The sequence below is a fragment of the Saccostrea cucullata genome, unplaced genomic scaffold (genome assembly GCF_032062105.1).
Source record: "Saccostrea cucullata isolate Sc308-1 unplaced genomic scaffold, CSIRO_AGI_Scuc_v1 ctg289, whole genome shotgun sequence".
Taxonomy (NCBI): domain Eukaryota; kingdom Metazoa; phylum Mollusca; class Bivalvia; order Ostreida; family Ostreidae; genus Saccostrea; species Saccostrea cuccullata.
The window spans coordinates 294,034-320,636 of record NW_026933175.1 but is presented as its reverse complement, the minus strand read 5'-3'; the positions used below and the strand labels follow the sequence as shown (position 1 = coordinate 320,636).

At 34.6% G+C, this 26,603-nt stretch overlaps 1 protein-coding gene across 1 annotated transcript in view; it reads left to right on the top strand.

Moving 5' to 3' along the window:
* Window positions 1-26,603, top strand: part of LOC134237506 (CD109 antigen-like) — a 164,484-nt gene that overhangs the window by 11,472 nt on the left and 126,409 nt on the right. Inside the window, exons 2-14 of the mRNA XM_062719593.1 lie at window positions 1,488-1,560; window positions 2,470-2,624; window positions 8,024-8,046; window positions 9,111-9,270; window positions 10,270-10,340; window positions 15,599-15,650; window positions 17,909-17,997; window positions 18,210-18,249; window positions 18,439-18,526; window positions 18,996-19,083; window positions 20,004-20,219; window positions 22,807-22,998; window positions 24,794-24,919. Of these exons, the coding sequence (XP_062575577.1) occupies window positions 1,505-1,560; window positions 2,470-2,624; window positions 8,024-8,046; window positions 9,111-9,270; window positions 10,270-10,340; window positions 15,599-15,650; window positions 17,909-17,997; window positions 18,210-18,249; window positions 18,439-18,526; window positions 18,996-19,083; window positions 20,004-20,219; window positions 22,807-22,998; window positions 24,794-24,919 (1,356 nt within the window). The 5' untranslated portion in view covers window positions 1,488-1,504. The remainder of the gene's footprint in view (window positions 1-1,487; window positions 1,561-2,469; window positions 2,625-8,023; window positions 8,047-9,110; window positions 9,271-10,269; window positions 10,341-15,598; window positions 15,651-17,908; window positions 17,998-18,209; window positions 18,250-18,438; window positions 18,527-18,995; window positions 19,084-20,003; window positions 20,220-22,806; window positions 22,999-24,793; window positions 24,920-26,603) is intronic.

The following is a 26,603-nucleotide window of genomic DNA, read 5'->3' as shown; positions in this document are numbered from 1 at the left end:
AATCAGTGAGCTGGGCAGGGAAACAAACTGTTAATTCTATAATCAGTGAGCTCTGAGCAGAGAAACAAACTGTTAATTCTATAATCAGTGAGCTGGGCAGGGAAACAAACTGTTAATTCTATAATCAGTGAGCTCTGAGCAGAGAAACAAACTGTTAATTCTATAATCAGTGAGCTGGGCAGGGAAATAAAGTGTTAATTCTCTAATCAGTGAGCTTTTGCATATAAACAAACTGTTATTCATAATATATCTGCACACATGTTAATTTATAATCAGTGAGCTCTGAGCAAGAAACAAACTGTTAATTCCATAATCGTGGTATTAATGTTACGCTATGTAGCGCGGTCAAACTGTTAATCTTAATCAGTGAGCTCTGAGCAGAGAAACAAACTGTTAATCCATAATCGTAGCTTAATATAAATGTAAGGCATAATAGTGACAATCTAGCAAGAATCCGCGTTAATTCTATAATCAGTGAGCTGGGCAGGGAAACAAACTGTTAATTATATAATCAGTGAGCTGGGCAGGAAAATAAAGTGTTAATTCTCTAATCAGTGAGCTTTTGCATATAGTTATCAGGTTATATTGCACACATTTCAATTTAGATATTTCAGAGTGTTTCAGGTGGATAAATTTAATTCATAAATGTTGAGAGAGAGACAGTATTGTTATGGGGGTAAAGGACCAGACTGGACATTAGTCTTGTTTTAAGAGGTTTTTGGTCTTCGATGTAATGTTCACAAACATTTTATCAGAGTATCTGCAGGCATCTAATGTATGCTAATGCACCGGAGTTTTACAAACATTGTGTCTTGGGTTCAGACAAAAACAGGATCCATGACTTGTTATTAAGAAAGTACTGAAGAGTTAGTTTACTATAATTAGCATTAATTTACACATTCTACTGAATTTTAATGACAACCGTTGGGAATTATTGGGGTATGACATTTTAATGGTATATACTGCACCTTTCAAACTGATCGCAAAGTACCTGTAAGGGTTATTTAAGAGATTTTTTATGTGCCTTGAGTCACAAAGTGTACGTTGTTTATTTTCAAGTTGGCTTTTTTATTTGGGCGAATGTGATTTTCGTTTTATAATTACATGTATAGAGACTTTAGGTCTCAATCTGCATATTTTAATTTTTTTTATATGGATCATTATCTGACTAGGGAAATTAATGCCATGGCATGAGAAAATTAGAAAATAATAGTAGTTGAATCCTGAGTTGAGGAAATAAAATCCTTTGTATGATAATGAAAATACTTTGCGACTCAGTATAAAAAAAACACAAATCAATATTTTTAGGATTGCATTCCAAGGAATTACAAAAAGTATGTGCTGAATATTACTCCCTATTGTTTGATAAGGTTAACACTGTAATACACTGTACGACATTAAACTGTCTTTTTTGATATAGTCATATACTAGATGATACCTGCCTACATCAGCAGATCACAATACAATAATTTATTTTTACCTTGCAGGTGCTTGCTGAGGCAGTATGATGAGGTTTTGGGTGTTGCTGTTGATAGGGATACCTGTTGGGGCCAAGACAGGGTGAGAGGATTGTCTTTTTAATATAGTCTGGAGTAATTCTGTCTTTATTTCTAAGCAATAAGTCAAAATGGCATGCTTGTGAAAATTTAAATAAAAATGTCAGATTTTCAAACTAAAGATAAAATCTTGACCAGTCAATTATTTCAACTTTTAATTTAAAAGATGAAGCAGTTTTTACTGAAAATCTTTTTTTTTTTCATTTTCATATTCTTATATAAAAAAGCAACTTTTTTGAGAGTTCCAAGGAATGAATGACCTATAAAAGCAATAACTCAATAACTCAGACAACTGAACAATCAGTATAATTATAATCCAAGTTCATTCTATTTGTTACAGTTTTAATCATTTGAAATTGAAAAAAAAAACCCTTTGTCATCAGGGGAAATTTTCTTTTAGCTTTAATATTTATATGTATACTATAGACAGTTTTTTTTGAATTGATTTGTAATTGAGATAAACATACCAGGTTTGTCCCAAATTTCCGTAGACAAGCGTTGTTTTTTAGGAACCTGATGTCATATATTAATGAAACTTTGTACATAGATTAAACCAATACTGACTCATTTGTAGACAAATATGGTGTAACTACCCAAATTAAACCTATTGAAATTATACATTTCATTGTCTGGTGTAGGAAGGTGGCACAGCTAGTACCCAAGAGTTGCAATTAAAAAATCAGTATATTACAGAAGGGCATTGTTCAAATGTTGTTGGAGGGAAGGCGAGGGGGATAATGTGTGTTCAAAGTTTTACTTCAGAATTTATAGGTGAAAAAAATCTGATGATGGAGAGTTGACTCAGTTGAACAATGTGGCTTATGGGACTTGCAAATGAAGTTCAGATAAACTAATTTTGTGATATTTATAATTTACAAAATGTAATAATAATTTTTTTTTTTGGCGAATTAAGGAATTACCTGCTGGTTGCCCCTAAGAGTGCTATAAAGGGAGATGACTACCCTGTGACTGTCGTAAACAACTTAGATGAGCAGGCGGATGTTACTGTCACAATGTCCTCAAAGGGTGGGGCATCTGGTACACGGACCGGTACTGTCACAGGGAAAGGTAAACGACAGGTGTACTGATGTGTTCATACGCTATAAATATTTGTTTTTTCCGTCTCATAAGAATATTTGTTATACTTACTATACCTTGGAACCATAAGAATAGTTGTACTAATTTACGGCCCTTGGTAGGGTGTGCAATGTTACCAGTATATCTTTATATTGGGGTATACCACCTCCATAATATGTCGCGATGTGAAAATCAGATACTAGTATTTCACAATATTTATAAAAATACATGAAAACCTCCTTTATTGTAGAAACTGCTGAAACAATACTTGTAATTTATTCAGGCTTTTTCAGTCTTGTTAAAAGATTACTTCATCATCGAGAGAGAGAGAGAGAGAGCTTGAGAGAGAGAGAGAGCATTTCATTCACTGTCACAATTTTAAATATCTTATAAAATTAATAATTAATAATAAGACTTTAAAATAGAATTAATAAGAAGGAAAATATATAACATTTCTACGGAGTGTATAACCATGTGTACTGTGGTTCCCAAAATCTCGCATGGAATCTACATGAAATGTTGTTTAAGTTCAATATACATGTACATATTATAAGTAGATGGCCATCCATATGATTCACTTGATGCAGTGTTGCTTAAATTATTTTTTAATAACTTTCGTGCCATTTTAAACACCTTGGTGCTATACCAAGAGCATGTATATTAAAACAGTAGATATATGCCAGTTCCTTATCGAATGTCATAATGTGAAATTAGCTTGTGTTAGACTAAAACACCAAAACGCACGAAAATAGGTCTCAATTTCTTTCTTGATTTAATTTTATTCTGTGACCACAATAAAATTTTCATATACATGTAATATATATTGTTTTAATCTTTAAGTGACATTTTTTGTTACATAAATAAAACACCAAAGAGTATACCCTAGTGTTGATGTATTGTAGTTAATGTTATCGATACTGGTGTATGCCTATTTACTAGGGATGTCAACGAATATTTGAGTACTCAACTATCGTTCGATCATACCGACTATGGACTAAAATTTCTTTAGTCGGTTATTAGTTAAAATCGTGTTTCATCAAAGTAATCTTGAATTCTGCAGTGTACCATCAAACATGATGTATCATATGCCGAATCAGTCAAACATACATGCAATCACAGTCTTCAAGTGAAACTTTCCTAAAGTAAGCTCTCCGCAAAAAAAAAAAACGGATTGGGAAAGAAAATCAAACATGTTTGTTAATAATTGTCTACCTCTTGCAGTTTCAAATGAAGAGATCAATTGAATAGTTTTGTAGATTCAAACTAAGATCTGACGTGATACAACTATTCAGAAAAAATATTAATTATACAACTATCACAAAATCGTAAATAATGGTAAATTAGGGTCAGTTATGAGAGTAATTAAACCGTATTTTCTTTTTCTGATATTAATTTCATACAATCATTGATGACAAAATATCATAATTAAATTTTACCCAAGCTCTCACTCTCTCTTTGTTTTTATAAGAGACACGCTTTAATTGTTTACCTGTCAAAGATCATTGACAGACACGTAGAAATTGGCTTCAATTATGGGGTACATGTACTACCGTTATGTAAAGAAAGGTCAAATGCGAGCTTTTGATATTCTGCATTTAGATGAATGTGTAGCTAATACCGTATAATCCCTATTAACCGCCCCGAGCGCTTAGAAAATTGCGAAAAGGGAGCGGTTATTTTGGTATTCTCTTCCTAAAATTTATTTTCATATATTTATTTCAAAGAAACACTGAAAAATGTCTAACTTTACTTTAAGTGAAGATAATACATCCATATTATGCTAAATGATTCATTTTCCACAAAGAAATTGGATTATAGAAAGTTTCTTTTTCACTTTCTTCAAATCTTGGCAGACTTTTGATACAATGCTAGATGATTTTAATCACTGTACAGGGGGTCCTTATTTCCTGACAATTAAAAAAGACCTAGAGGGGCGCTTATAGGGACAGGGGTGGTTAATAGGGATTATACGGTATATTACTTTTGAAATCCAGTAAATTGGATACATATTGATGAACAGTTTTTATTGTTCTTCGTACATGTTTACATTTCAGAAATTCGGTGTATAATGGTGATAGCGTAGGTTAAATATTGTAAACTAATCTGTAAAAGACAAACAGTGAAAATGATATGAAAAATTAATTAAAATTAAACGAATATTCGACTATCGTTCGACTAAAGCATCCGACTATTCGACTAAGCTGTCCGAGTAAAATTGACATCCCTACTATTTACGAGTTGTGATCAGTCCCTTGGAACCATAAGAATATTATTATACCCCATGCAACTAGTTGCGGGAGGTATAATGTTTTTGACCCGTCCGTCAGTCAGTCAGTCAGTCCGTCAGTCAGTCCTCTTTTTTTGTCAGCGCAACTCCTCATAAACCGCTGGACAGGGTTTCGTCAAACTTTGCAGGTATTTAGGACACAATGTGTAGATGTGCATATTACCAGGAAATTCCGATTCCTTTATTTTTTCCTGGAATTTCCGCACTTTTAAACTTAGGCATTTTTGGCCATGCCTTGAATATAGAGATGAACAGTTTGTCAGCGCAACTCCTCATAAACCGCTGCACAGAATTTTGTCAAACTTCGCAGGTATTTAGGACACAATGTGTAGATGTGCATATTACTAGTACCAGGAAATTCAGATTCCTTTATTTTTCCTGGATTTTCCTCACTTTTTAACTTACGCATTTGACCATGCCTTGAATATAGAGATGAACAGTTTGTCAGCGCAACTCCTTTGCACAGAATTTTGTCAAAAATTGCAGGTATTTAGAACACAATGTGTAGATGTGCATATTACCAGGAAATTCCGATTCCATTATTTTTTCCGGGAATTTCCGCACTTTTAAACTTAGGCATTTTTGGCCATACCTTGAATATAGTGAACAGTTTGTCAGCGAACTCCTCATAAACCGCTGCAAAATTTCGTCAAACTTTGCAAAACGGACACAATGTGTAGATGTGCATATTACCAGGAAATTCCGATTCCATTATTTTTTCCGGGAATTTCCCTCTTTTTAACTTAGGCATTTGGCCATATTGAATATAGAGAAGAACAGTTTGTAATAACTCCTCATAAACTGCTGCACAGAATTTCGTCAAACTTTGCAGGTTTTTAGGACACAATGTGTAGATGTGCATATTACCAGGAAATTCTGATTCCATTATTTTTTCCGGGAATTTCCGTTTTTAACTTAGGCATTTGTGGCCATACCTTGAATATAGAGATGAACAGTTTGTGTCAACTCCTCATAAACCGCTGCACAGAATTTCATCAAACTTTGTAGATATTTAGGACACAATATGTAGATGTGCTATTACCAGGAAATTCCATTCATGTATTTTTCCAAGTAATTTCCACACTTTCCAACTTAGACTTTTAAAAATGTTTAGAATATAGAGATGAACAGTTTGTTAGCACCTTTCTTAAACTGTTGTACATAGTTTCTTTTATCTGAAAGAGTTTTTATTATTCAAGAAAATTTCTCCCCCCCCCCCCCCCCCCACCACTTCAAATTAATGTTTGGATTTGTATAATGCCAAGAAATTTTGATTCCATTATTTATCTAGAAACTTCATTCCACATTTAAATGTCCTCATTTTGATGTGAAGATTTTTTTGCAATTATTGCCCTTTTTGATCTATACTATGTATTTAAAGTGCACTGTGCCTTTCATTATGTGTTTCACCGTCAAGTTTTGGGGGAGCGTGGGGTATGTGAACTAGCTCACTTTTTCTTTCATTCATCCTAAATCCCATGCAACCATAAGAATAATCCAGTTTACTGAGCCCCATAGAACTATAAGAATGAACTTTAGTCCTTGGACAAAAGTTTTTCACTGATAAATACACAAAAGACGCAGAAACTTGCAAACAACTATTTCAAAAGATCTATTTATAGAGAACATCTTTGGTTTAGATAGAACAAAATTTGTGTCAATATAAACTTTCAAAACAATCATTTTTAAAAAAAAATTATTGCTGAAATGATCAACATCTAATCTACAACTTTGCGTAATAACAATACATAAAAGTGTGTATTTAAGAAGTACATTTTTGTTCCCCTGCTCTGCCTATGGGTATTATAAGTAACCAAACTAAGCATGCTAAGTGTATGCATGGTCATGCTGAGCAATGGTGCCTTTTTCGAAATTGTGAATGTCATGGCCTCTAGTTTGAACCATAAACCAAATTCAATGGTTTGAAAGTTGTTGCATGATGCTTAGGTGACCTATAAGGAGCAATGGGCGTCTTGTTTGGAATACCACCAGTTGTCAAGCAATGTTGACTGTTGCTAAGCTGGAAGGCGAGGCTTTATTATTCAGCAGTTAATCATGTTTTTTGACAAATGTTTCTCAGTGATCAGATTCAACTAATTTTCATGAAAGTATAACAGTGTATAATACAAGAAATTATTGTCTGTTATACCTAGATGCCACAAGAAAAAAATGCAAGAAAAGCATGTAACCTTGTGTAAGGACTGGATCTTAGATCCTCACTAGATAAGACTTGTTACTTAGTAATGCCAGGTGGTGGTTGGAGATGATAACCTTGTGTACTTTTTAAGGGGGGGGTGAAGTCAGTAACCCCAATCTTGTGTGTGCTTCAGGCATTAAAGACCCAAACAATCTGTTACGATCCAAGGATGTATATATATTACAATGTTATAGGAACAATGACAATCATAAAATATTAACGCTAAAAAAACACAGCAATTAGAGATCAATTTGTGGCTTGTTATTGCTTGACATTTTCCCAATTGAAATTACATCTGGGAATGCTAATAATCTCAAACTCAGCATAGTTATGGAAGAAATCAAATTATACTAACCTCCTTCATTAAAGTCTCAAGAGATTACATACAAAATATTTAGTTACATTTAAAAAGAAATGTCAATATCAAAAATAGAATCTCAATCATCATCATCATTTGAAAAGCTGATAATTGCTTCTGTAAAAACTTTGTAAATTTTAATTACATATAGAGCAGCAGTATGATTCCACCGTGCAATATTATGTGATTTTGTAGTATTCTAGGTACCAAAGAACCAGAATAACAAAGAGCTATATATAGTTAATAGTTCTTTTACACTGTTGGCCCTTATTGATTTTGAGGACACATCAAAGGTCAAAGGTCAAACTGGACATTTACCTTTCAGTTTCTTCAGAATCTCTTGTTTTATGTATATTATAAACGTGATATGATTGTTTCCATACAACTTTGAGTAGGAGTACTAGTCTAAGAGTACTCTTATTCTAAGCCTAAGTATGCAGAATTATAGCCTTTTATTTAGAAAATATATGTATAGGAATTAAGTCGCATGGCGAGATATGATTTTAATATAATATGAGCAATAATAATTCTTGCTATTTTTTTTGCAGGTTCTGTAAAATTTGACATGAAAGTAAGTACTTAGTATGCAAAATAAATCATAAATACTCTTTTACTTGGTACATGAATGAAATGTTGAGAGATTGTACACCTGTTTTCAATGTGTTCAAAACATCACTGTTTTAAGCTAGAGACCAGAAGAGCTTATCCAAATTAATTGGTAAGGTGTCCATTGTCCATCTGACCCTTCTTCCATCTGCCTGTTGGTCTGTCTGTTAACAATTTCTCAAAACGCCACTCTAGCTGACCTTTTGGTCTGATTTTGATTTTACTTGGCAACAAGTAGACTATACTAAGTCACAATACTAGGAATTCATTGGTTTTTGAATCGAAGAACAGTGTTGTCATGGTTGCAAAAAATAAAAATTTCTAAGAAATGCAGGTAATTTCAAAAGGCTACTATTCACAATTTTGGACTTATTTCAATATAAGTTGAACAGATGTAGGCTACACAAAGATACAGAATCCTAAGACCAGTTTTCAGATTTTTAATAACATTGCTGATGTAACTAAAAGATATATAAATCAATTTCTCTGAAATTCTTTCAAAATGCTATTCCTCCTACAGTTTTTTGTTTGATTTTTAGTATAACTTGGCATGTATGTACACTAATTTAGAATGCAAAATTCTCTTTTGGCCTTTTTTTTTTAAACTTTGATGAACGTTGTTTCCATGGTTAATTAAAAATAGGAATTTTTGTGAAATTCTTTCAGAAGGGTACTGCTCTTACAGTTTTAGTCTGATTGTGATAAATCTTGCCACCAAAAGAAACTAAATCAAGGATCATTATTTCATTTCTTACTGATCGATGCATAGTTTTAACATCAAGTGCTACTTTTCTCTTCGTTTTAAGTACAAACCAGTAGAGCTACAGTCTCATTGGAGACTTTCGGTTACCATATTTATACATGAAGATTATGTATTCTGTATAAAGGGTGATAACTGTGTAACTATGGTAATCTTGATGACTGGACTAAATGTTTCAGAAGCCAAGGAACTTATTTTGATCCAAGAAAACATGCATTTCATTGGTAGTCATTGGTGTAAGAACTAATTTGATGTCTTTTGATTTCTAGGTAACAGCTGATTTTTCTTCTGCATTCCTCCTGAACATGACCTTGACCTATACGCAGTCAAACCGGATTATTGTGAATTCAACATTAGTTCCTGTTAAGGAGGTGTCTAGTTTCCTGAACATTCAAACAGACAAGAAGATGTACAAGAAAAATCAAAAAGGTATCCCCAGTAATGCACTTAAAAAAAGGTGCATTATCATATATATATAATTTCCAAATTTTAAATTTCAGTATCTGTGCCTATATTTTTAATTCCTCTGTTTATCCTTGCAACCATTATGTTGATTCATAAGCTGAAAGCTCAAGTGAACTTTTCTGATCACATTTCGCTGTTGTCTATTGGCCTATCTGTCTGTCTGTCTTTTTATATCTTAACCTCTTCTCCAGACCCCCTTGTCACAAAGCATTCTTGGGTGAAGGGGATTCATATTTATTCAGAAAAGGACTACACTTTCTTTCAAGGGGAAGATAATTAAGAATTAAATTTGGTAAATTCTTATAAAAGATCTCATGTTCAAGAACCTCTGGGCTAAAAATTGAATCTTTTAATTCTGAAACCTTCATTATATACTGTGATTTAAATTGTTTCATATCAAGGTAGGGTGGGTCAGCAATGGGGAATCAAAGTTTTACATATAGAAATATGACAAATTTTTTTTTTTTAAAAAGAACAATAGTGCCCTTAGTTGTATACTTTATTTGAATAATGACAACTGGGGGTAGGTTGAGGTCACAAAAGGGGCTCCATGTTTTTACATTGGAATATGCAGGAGAAAATCTTTAAAATTTTTCAATTCAAGAATGGAAAATCCCTGATTAATCATAATATTATTGAGGATTATCAGATAATTTAGATTAAAGTTGTTTTTTTTTCAAATCATGGCACCTGATAAAATGGATTCAAAACAGGAAATCAAAGTTAGACCTAGGAATAAATAGGATTAAAGAAATCTGCTGATGAAAAATGGCAGAGCCAAATTGGCTCTGGTGAGCATTGTGGCCCTGGGCCCCTTGTTTAGTAAAATTATGCTATAAACAAAAACCATGATGGAGATTTTCAAAAGTAGGCATATTTAATAAGGTATTTCTTAAAGTTCAAATCATATAATGTTTTTTTACATGATAACTTGACAGTTAAGATTTGATGTTTGTATTTTAGTTTTGATTCGTGCCTTAGCCCTGGATAGAGATCTAATGCCTGTAAACCAAAATGTCACCATATATATTAAGGTAACCATTCAATTTTGATGAAAGAAAATATATAATTGAGATCATGTTTCTCTTTTTACTAGAGCAGGGTTGTCCCTAACACCCTGCTGCCGGGAAATATCCATGGTTAAAATGATGTCATTTCCCATTTATTCTGGTATATTCCCCCTTAACCCCATGTTAGGGAAGATATCCAAGACCCCCTTATACTTTTTTTAATGCCCCCAGCTATTTCACTTTTTAGAGACAAGTCAGTAGATGATGTGGCAACTTCCTGCTGTTTTGAATTTTGAATTACACTGTACAAGGATTTGGCATTTTTAGCTCACCTCAACGAAGTTAGGGGAGCTTATGTAATACCCTTGGCATTGGTGTCGGTGTTGGTGTCGGTGTCGGCGTCCCAGGTTAAGTTTTTTGGAGCAGTTTTCTTTTTAAGTACTTCTATGTCCTATATTGATAAGACAGGCATGCAAGATGCTTCTAGTGTGTTTAATTGTACCAGTCAAAGTTTCAGATGCTGCAATTTCAGCAGAGGAATGACCAGGTTAATGTTTTTGGAGCAGGTTAACATTTTTGGTGCACTTTTTGGTGTAGGTCTCATTTCCAAAGGAACTATAAGCCCTATGTTGACCAAACTTGCATGGATGATACATCTAAGGATGCACACCACCGGGCTTGCTTCGGATGTTGAATCTGACCTACATTTTCCGGTTGAGTGAACAGGTTAAAATTTTGGTGAAGGTCTCATTTCCAAGTAACTATGAGCACTATAATGACCAAACTTGCATGGATGATACATCTAAGGATGCATACTACCAGTTTTGCTTCGGATGCTGAATCTGACCTACATTTTCCGGTTAAGTGAACAGGTTAAAGTTTTTGGTGCAGGTCTCATTTCCAAGTAACTATGAGCACTATGATGACCAAACTTGGATGGATGATACATCTAAGGATGCATACTACCAGGCTTGCTTCGGATGCTGAATCTGACCTACTTTTTATGGTTTAGTGAACAGGTTAGTTTTTGGTGCAGATTTGATTTCCAAGTAACTATAAGCCCTATGTTGACCAAACTTGCATGGATGATACATCTAAGGATGCATACTACCAGGCTTGCTTCGGATGCTGAATATGACCTTCATTTTCTGGTTGAGCAAACAGGTCAGATTTTTGGTGAAGGTCTCATTTCCGAGTAACTATGAGCACTATAATGACCAAACTTGCATGGATGATACATCTAAGGATGCATACTACCAGGCTTGCTTCAGATGCTGAATCTGACCTACTTTTTAGCTCACCTCAACGAAGTTGGGGGAGCTTATGTAATACCCTCGGCGTCGGTGTCGGCGTCGGTGTCGGCGTCCCAGGTTAAGGTTAAGTTTTTTGGAGCAGTTTTCTTTTTAAGTACTTCTATGTCCTATATTGATTAGACATGCATGGAAGATGGTTCTAGTGTGTTTCATTGTACCAGTCAAAGTTTCAGATGCTGCAATTTCAGCAAAGGAATGACCAGGTTAATGTTTTTGGAGCAGGTTAACATTTTTGGTGCAGTTTTTGGTGTAGGTATATTTCCATAACTATGAGCCCTATAATGACCAAACATGCATGAATGATACATCTAAGAATGCATACTACCAGGCTTGCTTCGGATGCTGAATCTGACCTACATTTTACGGTTGAGTGAACAGGTTAAAGTTTTTGGTGCAGGTTTCATTTCCAAGTAACTATAAGCCCTATGTTGACCATACTTGCATGGATGATATATCTAAGGATGCATACTACCGGGCTTGCTTCGGATGCTGAATCTGACCTACATTTTCCAGTTGAGTGAACAAGTTAAAGTTTTTGGTGCAGGTTTCATTTCCAAGTAACTATAAGCCCTATGTTGACCAAACTTGCATGGATAATACATCTAAGGATGCACACTACCGGGATTGCTTCGGATGCTGAATCTGACCTACATTTTCCAGTTGAGTGAACAAGTTAAAGTTTTTGGTGCAGGTTTCATTTCCAAGTAACTATAAGCCCTATGTTGACCAAACTTGCATGGATAATACATCTAAGGATGCACACTACAGGGCTTGCTTCGGATGCTTAATCTGACCTACATTTTCTGGTTGAGTGAACAGGTTAAAGTTTTTGGTGCAGGTTTCATTTCCAAGTAACTATAAGCCCTATGTTGACCAAACTTGCATGGATGATACATCTACGGATGCATACTACCAGGTTTGCTTCGGATGCTGAATCTGACCTACATTTTCTGGTTGAGTGAACAGGTTAAAGTTTTTGGTGCAGGTTTTATTTCCAAGTAACTATAAGCCCTATGTTGACCAAACTTGCATGGATGATATATCTAAGGATGCATACTACCGGGCTTGCTTCGGATGCTGAATCTGACCTACATTTTCCAGTTGAGTGAACAAGTTAAAGTTTTTGGTGCAGGTTTCATTTCCAAGTAACTATAAGCCCTATGTTGACCATATTTGCATGGATGATACATCTAAGGATCAGTCTTCGACAAATCCTGGGAGTCTGATGCCCGGGACCTGGTAAAATTGGAAGCGGGCATGTGGAAATTGCACACTTACAACATGTACAAGCCCAAAGGGCATGTTAATTCTTAGGCATAAGCCTCGGTATAATCAAATTAGATAAGACCAATAACATTAAATGTACACTTTAAAGTTTTTGATTTTCCATCTAAGTGAAGTAAAAAAAAAATTTACTGACATCTTATTTTACCGCGATTTCCAAAGAACTCTTCTGCTAAAGAGACACAAAAAGTGTACAGGTTGAAAACAATTGGCAAGACAAGAAATTGGCAGAATGGATTTCAGATTATTTCCTTGACATGAAAAGGCAAATAAGAATAATATTACTTGATAAAATCTGGGCATGTTAATATTTGTTAGGGCTTGCGTAATTGGTTATCACACCTGCCCGAAGGGCATGTGCTGATAAAAAGATTTGACGAAGACTGAAGGATGCACACTACAGGGCTTGCTTCGGATGCTGAATCTGACCCATATTTTCTGGTTGAGTGAACAGGTTAAAGTTTTTGGTGCAGGTTTCATTTCCAAGTAACTATACGCCCTATGTTGACCAAACTTGCATGGATGATATATCTAAGGATGCATACTACCGGGCTTGCTTCAGATGCTGAATCTGACCTACATTTTCCAGTTGAGTGAATAGGTTAAAGTTCATTTCCAAGTAACTATGAGTTCTTTAATGACCAAACTTGCGTGGATGATACATATAAGGATGCATACTACTGGGCTTGCTTCAGATGCTGAATCTGACCTACTTTTTGTTGATGAGTGAAAATGTTAGTTTTTGATGCATGTTTCATTTCCAATTAACAATAAGCCCTATGTTGACCAAACTTGCATGGATGATACATCTAAGGATGCACACTACAGGGTTTGCTTCGGATGCTGAATTCGACATACATTTTCAGATAATAGACCAGGTAAAAGTTATGGGTGCAGGTCTATTACCAAAAAACTATAAGGCTTATATATCATTGTATAAACCAAACTTGCACAAATGTTGCATCAAGAGATGAAAACTCTCAAATTTGCTTCAGATGCTGGATTTTAATTACATTTTCATGAAGAAGAACTAGTTTAAATTTTTTATGTAGTTCTATTTCAAAATCAGATTAAAATTGCTTAAATATTTTCATTTTTGGAATGTACACTTCTTGTTGGTTAATTGTGTGACTTTGCCTTACTTAAAGACAACATTCATTGAGGTGAGCTCTGTAATCTCTGATTACCTATGTTTATGGTTTAGTGAACAGGTTAGTTTTTGGTGCAGATTTGATTTCCAAGTAACTATAAGCCCTATGTTGACCAAACTTGCATGGATGATACATCTAAGGATGCATACTACCAGGCTTGCTTCGGATGCTGAATATGACCTTCATTTTCCGGTTGAGCAAACAGGTCAAATTTTTGGTGAAGGTCTCATTTCCGAGTAACTATGAGCACTATAATGACCAAACTTGCATGGATGATACATCTAAGGATGCATACTACCAGGCTTGCTTCGGATGCTGAATCTGACCTTTGTTTTCCAGTTGAGTAAACAGTTTAAGTTTTTGATGCAGGTCCCATTTCTAATATACTATGAGCCCTATAATGACTTAACTTGCATGGATGATACATCTAAGGATGCATACGACCAGGCTAGCTTCAGATGCTGAATCTGACCTACATTTTCTGGTTGAGTGAACAGGTTAAAGTTTTTGGTGCAGTTTTCATTTCCAAGTAACTATGAGTTCTTTAATGACCAAACTTGCATGGACGATACATCTTAGGATGCACACTAATGGACTTGCTTTGGATGCTGAATTCGACATACATTTTTCAGATAATGGTCATTAATGGCCCAGGTAAAAGTTACAGGTGCAGGTCTATTACCAAAAAGCTATAAGGCTTATATAACATTGTTTAAACCAAACTTGCACAAATGATGCATCAAGGGATGAAAACTCTCAAATTTGCTTCAGATGCTTGATTTTAATTACATTTTCATGAAGAAGAACTACTTTGAATTTTTTATATAGGTCTATTTCAAAGTATTAGATCAAAATTGCATGAATATTTTCATTTTTGGAATGTACACTTTTTGTTTGTTAATTGTGTAACTTTGCCTTACTTAAAGACAACATTCGTTGAGGTGAGCTCTGTAATCTTTGATTACCTATGTTTTTCTAATCATATCATATGTTAATATATTTCCATAGAAAATTTTTATGAAAATATTCTTCTGTAACAGATTCCAAATTTTCCACAAATATTACCCTTTGGATCAATGTTAAGGTGGCTGGTGCATTATTAAGCTCTCAAGTAATACAAAAGCATTATTAGAAAAAGAAAATGGTTCAAGAAAATTACCTAGTGGCAGGGAAGCAATGTCTGAAAAACATACCATATTATGTATTGTAATCTACATTAAACTGACTCAGAAACCAACTTTTATTCGCAGCGACTTTATTTCACGATTTACCTGTGGTAAACTAGTTCGCGACGATTAATTTTCACGGTCAAGCCTATTTAGGTTCTGTTGTTAATAGGCACATAGACTTTAAGAACCGATTTGGGGCAAGTAATATATTTGATGATGAGGCTCTACCAAACCTCGCGAAAATTTCTCGCACACGAATAAAAAATGGTTTACAGTAGTTTGTCTCATGTTCCAGATTATTGTATTATTTGTAATAATACTAGGATTTAATTTGATGGTACTTTAATTCTTGTTTTCTTGTGTAGGATCCTGATGGAAACAGAGTAGAGATGTGGAGGAATCTGGAGCCAACATCAGGTATAAGTACAGAACTTAAGTCAGATAACCTGGAGCCAACATCAGGTATAAGTACAGAACTTAAGTCAGATAACCTGGAGCCAGCATCAGGTATAAGTACAGAACTTAAGTCAGATAACCTGGAGCCAGCATCAGGTATAAGTACAGAACTTAAGTCAGATAACCTGGAGCCAGCATCAGGTATAAGTACAGAACTTAAGTCAGATAACCTGGAGCCAGCATCAGGTATCAGGTATAAGTACAGAACTTAAGTCAGATAACCTGGAGCCAGCATCAGGTATAAGTACAGAACTTAAGTCAGATAACCTGGAGCCAGCATCAGGTATAAGTACAGAACTTAAGTCAGATAACCTGGAGCCAGCATCAGGTATAAGTACAGAACTTAAGTCAGATAACCTGGAGCCAGCATCAGGTATAAGTACAGAACTTAAGTCAGATAACCTGGAGCCAGCATCAGGTATAAGTACAGAACTTAAGTCAGATAATCTGGAGCCAACATCAGGTATAAGTACAGAACTTAAGTCAGATAACCTGGAGCCAGCATCAGGTATAAGTACAGAACTTAAGTCAGATAACCTGGAGCCAGCATCAGGTATAAGTACAGAACTTAAGTCAGATAACCTGGAGCCAGCATCAGGTATAAGTACAGAACTTAAGTCAGATAACCTGGAGCCAGCATCAGGTATAAGTACAGAACTTAAGTCAGAGAACCTGGAGCCAGCATCAGGTATAAGTACAGAACTTAAGTCAGATAACCCGGAGCCAGCATCAGGTATCAGGTATAAGTACAGAACTTAAGTCATACTGTGAAATCACAAATTTTCTTGAGGTCAAATTTCTGTGGTTTTAGGAAAAAACTATGGGTTCAAGGGGATTGGATTTTCATGGATGAAGAGGGGCTATGAATTCAGAGTTCAGTTTTACTTTGAAAATGGATTTAATCTTTAAAATGTTCCAAATTTGCTGGCATTTCATTTGCAAGCAGACATAATATATTTAGACAGTCATGGATTTCTCTACTAAATCAAAATTGTCAAAAATTTATGTCAGGATTGAAGGTGCTTAGAAACAGATTCAAAGTTAATATTTTCTCAAATTTTCTGTATAATATCACAACTTATATATCGCAAAAGCATTTCACTATAAAATATGATAAAAATCCTAACTTCCTTTTCCTTTTGAAGTTATTGAAACTTCAAATTTCTGGACAGGTTTAATTGACACAACCTTGCACTTTCACAAATTTTAATTTTTAATATTAATACTTAAGAAAAGTGGCAATTTTGTTGAACATTAATGAAAAATGTTTAAAATATAATCCAGGAATGTTGGAAAGCAAAAACTCTCTCACAGTCTATTTTCAGTCTGTGCTCAGTGGTATGTGCAGACTTTAAGAATTGAACACACCCGGTGAATCATAAATATTAACAATAACAGAGCTGGTGCCCTGTTTACAAAAACAGTTTACTTTTCATGGATGTATTAAATTTGTTAAACTCTGCACAGAACACTGAGCATGGGCTGATGATACTAGTGATGGGGTTTGCTTTCAAACATTTCTACTTGCCCAGAAAAGGTGAAACTACAGACATAAAGATTGATTGATTGTACATTGTTTAATGTCCATCTCGAGAATTTTTCACTCTTATGGAGACGCCAACACTTGTCGTTGGAGAGCTGCGAATTTTGTCCCATACTTGGCACTTAGGGCCATTGAGCAGTGAGGGATCTTTTTTGTGCCAACACCTACTGTGACAGGGGACCTCAGTTTATACAGTCTAATCCAAAGGACCAGTCTCTATGTCCAACAGTGGGATTCAGACCCATGGCCTAAGGATCAACATTTTACTTCGCAACTCTAGAGCAGATTTTCTAACCACTCTGCCACACGGGCAACCAGACACAAAGAAGGACCAGAAAAGATAAACATTTGAAATTTTCCAGAAATATGCAGATTCTTAATTTTACTTCGTGTATTTATAAAGATGAAGATTTTCTGTTTCCCTAACTGCAAGGTTATGTTAGTGATACTGAAGCAGTCCATGATGTTTGGATTCTTAAGCCCTTAGAGTAAAGGGACAATTAGATGGGGTCAAAATTTTTAATGGGATTTAATAAAAAAAAGCTTTTAAAAAATCATCTGAAGAACAGCCAGGCTGAATTAATGTAAGTGAGCTTTGTGGCCCATGGGCTTCATGTTAGATCTCTGTTTTGTGTGTGTGTGTGTGTTTGTTATTTACAATATTTCTGTGTGACAGGTGTGGCCAATGCAGAGTTCCTCCTGTCAAATGACCCAACACTGGGGGACTGGTCTATTCATGCCGAACAGCAACACAGCGCTTCAGAGGTACACAGAGTTATCTTCCTTGTGGCAAGATTTTAAAACATACAAGATATAAAGTACTGAAGATGTCTCTGGCTGATCATTGAAGAAAAAAGGAAAAACAAATTTTAATTGGTTTTGGAAATTTTACTTTAAAGTTCAGATAATAATAGCATTGAAATTAATGACCATAAAAAATGTTTTAGTTGATTTATAATTTGATTATTTATTTCTAGGTTGTGAAATCTGTGGTAACATTTACAGTTGATAAATTTGGTAAGTGTCTTATTTTTAAGTTGATTTCATGATTCTTAAGAAAGTTGGAGAACTTAGGAGTCAAGCGATTACAGAGCAACATTACATATAAATAAAGTACACATATCTCTCAGGATAAATGTTGGGAATTCATTTCAAAATAAAATGTTGAAGCTCTTGTCATTTACAACACTTTTCTTTTTATATCAGTTTTGCCGAGATTTGAAGTGACTGTAATTGGACCCCCATCTCTCTACGCCAAGAGTAAGGAACCATTTGATGTCCGAGTCATTGCCAGGTAATTCCACCAGAAAATATACTTTCATTTCCCTTGTAATTAAAATGATAGGGATTATTTTCAAATTTCATCTTGGTCCCTTTTGAGTCTAAGATAACAATTTTAAGGATTCACTGTGTTTGAATTCTGATTAAACAGGATTCTGCAATGTGAAAGGTTACATGCATCTTGAAAAAGATTTGATGTGCTAACTATATACTGCATAAGTAGAATTTTTAGCAAGGATTTAATTTTGGCATTATTAGTGAGGGTGTCGAGATCGCTAAAATTGAATATCGCTAAAAATTAATTGTGTTTTATTTGTAATAGCTTCTTTAATGTGCATTTTAAAATTGCTAAAATAACATCTCGCGAAAAATAAATTACCAGTTTTTAAGGACAAATCGCTAAATTTGCGTCTCGCTAAAATTTCCACCTATACGGTATAATCAGAGACTGCGTACTAATTTTATTTTTTTGTGTTTAACAGATATACGTATGGGGAGAATGTAGTAGGAGATGCCAGGATAGTGACGTCTATAAGTGGTCGGGATAAAGTCTCCCCTTATCAGCCCCTGGTAATAGGATTGTCTCTGTACTGTCATGTATTATATTTAGTGTATACAATATTTGGCAGATATTAATTTTTCAACAGTTTGGCTTAAATTTGATTGAATGTATTTAGAAGATTCTGCTTTCCATCAAAATCTTGCAATAGAATTCACTGCTAAATGTAATACGTTTACAGTATCTTATATTAACAACTGGTAAACAGTGTTGTCTGTATACATTTTCAACTTTTTCTCAAGAATCAGTGGGCCAGCTTTTAATCACAAAGTATTTAATTACACTTAGTTTTATGTAGGAGCATATGGGGGTGGGGGTGGGGTCCTTAAAAATTAGTATTAGTATTTAGGAAAAAAACCACCAAAGACATTATTACATGTATTTATATGGAAGCATTCTTGGATGATGTTGGTTCAAGTACAAATTATGATCACCAAGGAGGGGGGGGGGCACAACTGGCAATTAAAATTTTACATAGGAATATATATTTGGGAAAAAATGGAAATCTTTAAGGCTTACTATAGCTATAATGTATTTTCTTATTCAGGTCAGGTTTTATTTTATTTTTAACACTTGGGGATTAAGAACACATTTTTACAGCCAGACATTATGCTGTAGTGTTAAAAGTATTTAAATAGGGATGGGAAGTATGCTGACTCTGAAAATTTGGATATATTTTATGGTGGTACATTTGGAGAATTTTTGAACCTTTTAAAGCTGACTGTGTAGCTAATGTGAATTGATCACATTTTTAACCTCCATACTTAAGCACTTTTTACATATAGCTGTACTCAAAATGTGTCTTGTAATTCAGATAAACATGAATGGCTTTCTTAATATTTTAAGAAAAAACATATTTCAAAAAATTATTCAAAGAAGGCATTTCTGTGAGCAGTCAGGGTCAGCTGATATTATCTCTGTATGGTTACAGGTAGAAGGAACTACGACCTTCACCTTGACACCCGGGGATTTGAGTACCATGCTGTCCTACTATAACCCAGTTATGCAGGTCAAGGCCACAGTGATGGAGGGGTCATCCAGGATCGAACTGGAAGGGGAGACCACAGTCCAGCTGACTTATGGTGGGATGAAGATTGAAATAACGGGTGACGATTACTTCTCTCCCGATATACCATACTATTATTGTGTAAGTAGGGTCATTCTATTCAACCTTGCCATGCATTACGGTGAGTTAACCATGCATCGGACACATACCTGGCTTCGGACAACTTTAGGCAATAAACTCTCTTTAAACTTAAGAGTTCCTTGTATTTATTTGTTTCTGTCTTAAAGCTGAAGATTTAAATTTTTTAATGATACCGATGGTTATTATCATGTTTTGATAAAAATACCCTGAGAATGGCCTTGAAGTTACATCATTAAAGCTGGTTTTTAGCTCACCTCAACGAAGTTGGGGGAGCTTAGCACTTTTTACATATAGTCGGCGTCGATGTCGGCGTCAAAATGTGTCCTTGTCGGCGTCCCGGGTTAAGGTTAAGTTTTTTGGAGCAGTTTTCTTTTTAAGTACTTCTATGTCCTATATTGATTAGACATGCATGGAAGATGTTTCTAATGTGTTTCATTGTACCAGTCAAAGTTTCAGATGCTGCAATTTCAGCAAAGGAATGACCAGGTTAATGTTTTTGGAGCAGGTTAACATTTTTGGTGCAGTTTTTGGTGTAGGTCTCATTTTCGAGTAACTATAAGCCCTATGTTGACCAAACTTGCACAGATGATACATCTAAGGATGTACACTACCAGACTTGCTTCGGATGCTGAATCTGACCTACATTTTCTGGTTGAGTGAACAGGTAAATGTTTTTGGTGCAAGTCTTATCTCCAAGTAACTATAAGCCCTGCTTGGACCAAACTTGCATGGATGATACATCTAAAGATGTACACTACCAGGCTTGCTTCGGATGCTGAATCTGACCTACATTTTCCAGTTGAGTGAACAGGTTAATGTTTTTGGTGCAGGTCTTATCTCCAAGTAACTATAAGCCCTATGTTGACCAAACTTGCATGTATGAAACATCTAAGAATGCACATTACCAGGCTTGCTTCGGATGCTGAATCTGACCTATATTTTTCGGTTGAGTGAACAGGTTAATGTTTTTGGTGCAGGTTTCATTTCCAAGATACTATGAGCCCTATTAAGACCCTTGCATGGTTGGTATCTTAGGATGCAACCATGTGCTTCGGACACATGTGACCTATATTTTCCGGTTGAGTGAACAAGTCAATGTTTTTGGTGCAGGTTTCATCTCTCTTTAACTATAAGCCCTATGTTGACCAAACTTGCATGGATGATACATCTGTTTCCTGCTTAAAGCTGAATGTGACCTACATTTTTTTGGATGAGTAAGAGGTTAAATTTTCATGCAAGTTTCATTTCTAAGTAACTATTAGCCCTATGTTGTTCAAACTTGCATGGATGACCTTGGCTGCACACTAATGGATTTGCTCTAGATGCTGAATTCAACATACATGTACATCTTTCAGATAATGTACCAGGTAAATTTATGATGCAGGCAAACTTTATACTTATCCAAATGATCTTTAAGGGATTCGAAAACTCTCAAACTTGCTACGGATGCTGGATTTTAATCACATTTTTGTGACAAAGAACTAGTTTGAAGTTTTTTTTATAGGTTTATTCCAAAGTATCAATTTAAATTGCATAAATTTTGAATGTACACTTTTTGTTGGGTTATTGTGTGACTTTGCCTTATTTAAAGACAACGTTCGTTGAGGTGAGCTCTGTAATCTCTGATTACCTATGTTTACTAATATGCTCATTTCACCGTACATCGGACACATTCCGATGCATAGGTAATCACTACCATTTTCATACAGAACTTAACTGACAGCTGTTTTTTGCGGAAATATAAAATAAAAACTCTAAATTTTCATTTAAAATACAAGTTAACAATATATTACTTCTAGAATTTGACTCAATTTATTTCTACAAACCAGAGTTTTTTAACCTATGAGGAAATGGCGCGAATTACCGCATTACAAGCATTTTAAGTCTTTCTAAGGCAAAGTATAGCTGAATAGGGTACAAGTGTGTTACATGTGTTTGAACCACACTTAGACAGTGTTAGTCTCAAAGTTCCAGGTCACCAACTAGATTATGATATAGACACGCCATGATATCTAATTACTAGGAAAATAGTGTAAATTTACTTTGTTCCACTGAGTCATAATTCCATAAAATCACAATTTCCCTGACTTGCACATTAAGTATGACATGAGTCAATTTTCCATTAAAAATTTGTGACTGCACACAAAGTGTAAATTAATATGACATGGAAAAAAACACTTCTACTATAGTTGATTTACAGTGTTAAGTAAGATAAACTTGATCCAAATACTGTAGATTCCTTATTATACATGAGGAATTAATTATCGCATAATTTCGCGAGAAGCAACACTCGCGAAATAAAATTACTTGCTTTTATTTTTAAGGAGCTGAAATCCATGTAAATTCTATTGATCAAGCGTCCGTTCCCGACTTATTATTCACGCGATTTGACATTAGAGAGCCGTCTCACGATAATAAGTACTCGCAAAAATAAGGAATCTACAGTATATAGTATTAAGTTTTGATCAGCCAGATCATGGTAGTTATAAGTTTTTAATTTTTTTTAACTTGCCATGAAAATATGAAATTATTAGAACTAGGTGTGGTGATGGTACTGGGTGTATTATGATGTGTTTCTTTATCCCAGGTGACCGTTACTGATGATAGGGGTCAACTGGTACCAGTGGAGAAGAGACAGAACTACAAACTGACCATCATCAGAGATTATAATAGGACACTGACACAGACTCTTGAGCTGTCCAGTATGACCGCCACGTCTTCTGGGCACATACTCTGTCTGACAGCTAGCCCTCCGTATGCGAACGAGCTTGAATTACAGGTACGTCATAGAAAAACACAGAACATGCTTAATTTACAGGTACGTAATGGAAAAACAATTTACATGTTAAATAATGTCCCTACAGCCTAAATGATAAAATGTTGAGCTCTGTCTTGGTACGCAAGGTAAATAGAGGCGTCTTCTTAGTAGAAAAATTATTTCTATTCATGGGGTCCAAAAGAAAATTCTGATTCCTATATTTTTTCCTGGAATTTCCGTACTTTTACACTTAGATTTTTGGCCATATCTTAAATATAGAGATGAACAGTTTGTCAGCACAACTCCTCATAAACCGCTGCACACAATTTCGTCAAAGAAGGGGGTACTGTTTGAGTTTTATTGTGCCCTAAAAATTTAATGTTCTTATAAAGTTATGAAATTGGCTTTAAAAATAGTTGAGAAGATGAATATGATAAATCATTAAAGAATATGGCATAAAGGAGGGCCTTTCTGGAAATATAACGTCATTAATTTGGTACATTTCTAAGTTTAATGCAGAAAAGCCCTAAAATTACTAATTTCTGTGCTAATTTTCCTTTAGAATATAGTGTCTGCCACCATCGCCCGCTTTAATTTTTGGATACATTATGAATTTAAAAATGCTGTGAAAAATCACATATCTCTATATCTTTCTGGGCGACGGTGGCAGAATCTGTTTTCTGAAAGAAAATTCCACTGAAAATTGATGTCTTCTGCAACTTTTTAAGAAAATGCACAAGTAAATGATGTCACAATTAGCATTTAAGAGGTCGTATGAGAAAAACGATTTGTGTATTCTTACTGCAGGGAATTTTATTTTTTATATCACTTTCATATTTTAGAAAAATATAGGAGTTAATTTGTGTTGAAACTGTGCCATCTTCTTTGCAGATATTGAGGAAACAATGTGTAGATTTGCATATTACCAGGAAATTCTGATTGTTTTATTTTTTCCGGGAATTTCAGCACTTTTCCACTTAGATTTTTGGCCATGTCTTGAATACAGAGATGAATACTTTGTCAGCACAACTCCTCATAAATCGCTGCACACAATTTCGTCAAACTTTGCAGATATTTAGGACACATTGTGCAGATGTGCATATTACCAGGAAATTGTCATTCCTTCATATTTCCAGGAATTTCCGCACTTTTCCACTTAGATTTTTGGCTATATCTTGAATATAGAGATGAACAGTTTGTCAGCACAACTCCTCATAAACCGTTGCACACAATTTCGTCAAACTTTGCAGATATTTAGGACACAATGTGTAGATGTGCATATTACCAGGAAATTCCGATTCCTTTTTTTTTTTCGGGAATTTCAGCACTTTGACTTTTTGGGGAGCGTAGGGTATGTGAGCTTGCTCTCTTTTTCTTTCATTTATTTAATCAATGATATTTTCCTGCAAATATGCTGCCTTCAGTTGTAAACCAGGGGGAGTTGTCTTTCCTTTACTTCACAGTATATCAATGTTCTCTTAAACAGTCAAAAGTATATCTTAAATAAGTAAAGTCAGGTGCCTGTGCTTCCATGTGTCTTTTCATCTTTTCAAAACATTTCTGCTTAAGCTTCTTCCCTGCAATGAGTTAATTAGATTCATCCTGATAGGATTTGTAGCATATTTATGGACAAGTACATACACACATACACACTAAAAGACTGAAAAAGGCACCAAAAATTAGAATCCCAATGTACCTGTATTCCTGAGACCTTAGATGTTTTATTTGAGACAGTTGTGCATTTATTTTACAAGATTTTGAATTGAAATATATAATTTGAGAAATTTGGACATTAATTAATTGTCTTTGGTTTCAGGTTTCTGTCCAGAAAAAGGCTGATGAAACTCCCTCCAATTCCAAATACCACACCGTGTACAAAATGTCCAACTCTGTCAATGATACAGCCGGGTCTCTCAGCCTAATGCTTTGGGATGAACAACAAGTAAGTCTGTAGTCAGTGTCTGTCTGCCTGTCTGTGTACATGTCATGTGCTCTATGAAGAGTAAACCTATAATGAACAGCAGGATAGCTCAACCTTATGCTTTGGGATGAACAGCAATTAAGTCTATAGTCTGAGTTTGTCTGTCTGTCTGCCTATGTGCCATATGCTCTAAAAAGAGTAAAGGTATAATTAATACACATACACACATTGACACACTTGCTTCTAAAAAAGTAAGAGTAGGGGTATAAGGAATGGACAGAAAAGTTTGAATTATCGTCACCTATGATTTATTGTTGAGATTAGGCTTGCTATCGGTGATGAAGCCCCATTGTTGTCATCCTGCATCCTATTTTCATGTAACAGAGATGTTGGGTAACTTGACAAAGTTATGCCTTTGAAAATGATGCAGTTATTTGATGATTATAAGTCAGTGTGTGTTAAGTCAGTACAAAGAAATTTAGTATAATCAGTGATTTTAAAATATGATGAAATGACATTTTTATTTATAGTGCACAGAGTACAGTAAGGTTTTTGAAATTAACCAGGTGTGATATTTACAGCAGACACCCAATTTAACTGTCTATGATGACAGTAAAAAAACTTCAAAAAGTTTTAAGGGAAATGCCAGATGAAATAAGGCCATCCTTAAAAAAATGATTGTTTGGAATTGCCGCCTGAAGGGTTTCGGACACAGGAGGAAAGGAGGTAAAATATTTTTTTTTTTTAAATTAAAGATAAATTTTTGATAAAAATCTCAGTAAACAGTAAATACATTTTCTGACTTTTAAGAAATGTATCTACCATCAATAGATCTGACACTATATTTCACCGTGCATGTGTTACATGTAAAAAAAAATTGATTAAATAAAAAAAATCTTCCTACTTTTGGTCAATAAAATGTTTCAGGAAGGGACATTTCAATTAGACAGGAGGCAATTCCAAACAAACTATAATTTTATTATGGCCTAAGATATAAATATTGCATGTAGTTGAGTGTAACATCTCTCAGAAAACCATAATGCTTTGGGATTTTCAATGAACAACAAGTAATTTCTTATACTCATCTGAATGTTTTATACAAATACATATAACAGTGAACCGTGTGCGCATATATTCTGTCTATTTTTTTGTGTACAATGTTGACTGTTGCATGTGCTTCTGTAATAGTGTTTTTTAACAAATGTTTCTCGGCCAATCAGATTCAACTAATTTACATGAAAGTATAATATTAATAATTACTCTTCATATTTATGGTGAATGTTGATAACAGATTTTATCTCAACCTTATTCTTTAAAATTGCATCAGAAAAAAATCCAAATGGCTGCAATTTGAATGGAGCAGTCAGGTTTCAGGAAACATTTTTTTTTGCCCAAGGAAACATTAATTTATTAAGAGTTTTAGAACTTAATTGTTATAAATAACAATTCAAACATAATGTAAATAAATATGGGTTTCCAACTTATTGTACTACGAGGGTTGATCCAAAAGTTCGTGGAATTTCTTTCTAAAATTTTATTGTGATTTGATGAAAGCAAACAACTTGCATATTTATAATATAGAGTCAAATTGCAATAACATTGGAAAATTTCACCACTTTCCAATCACCAATAAGTTTACACAAGCTTTGGGATTGTTGTGACAGCAAGTAATGTCAAGTTTGATATGTCAGAGTTTGTCTGTCTC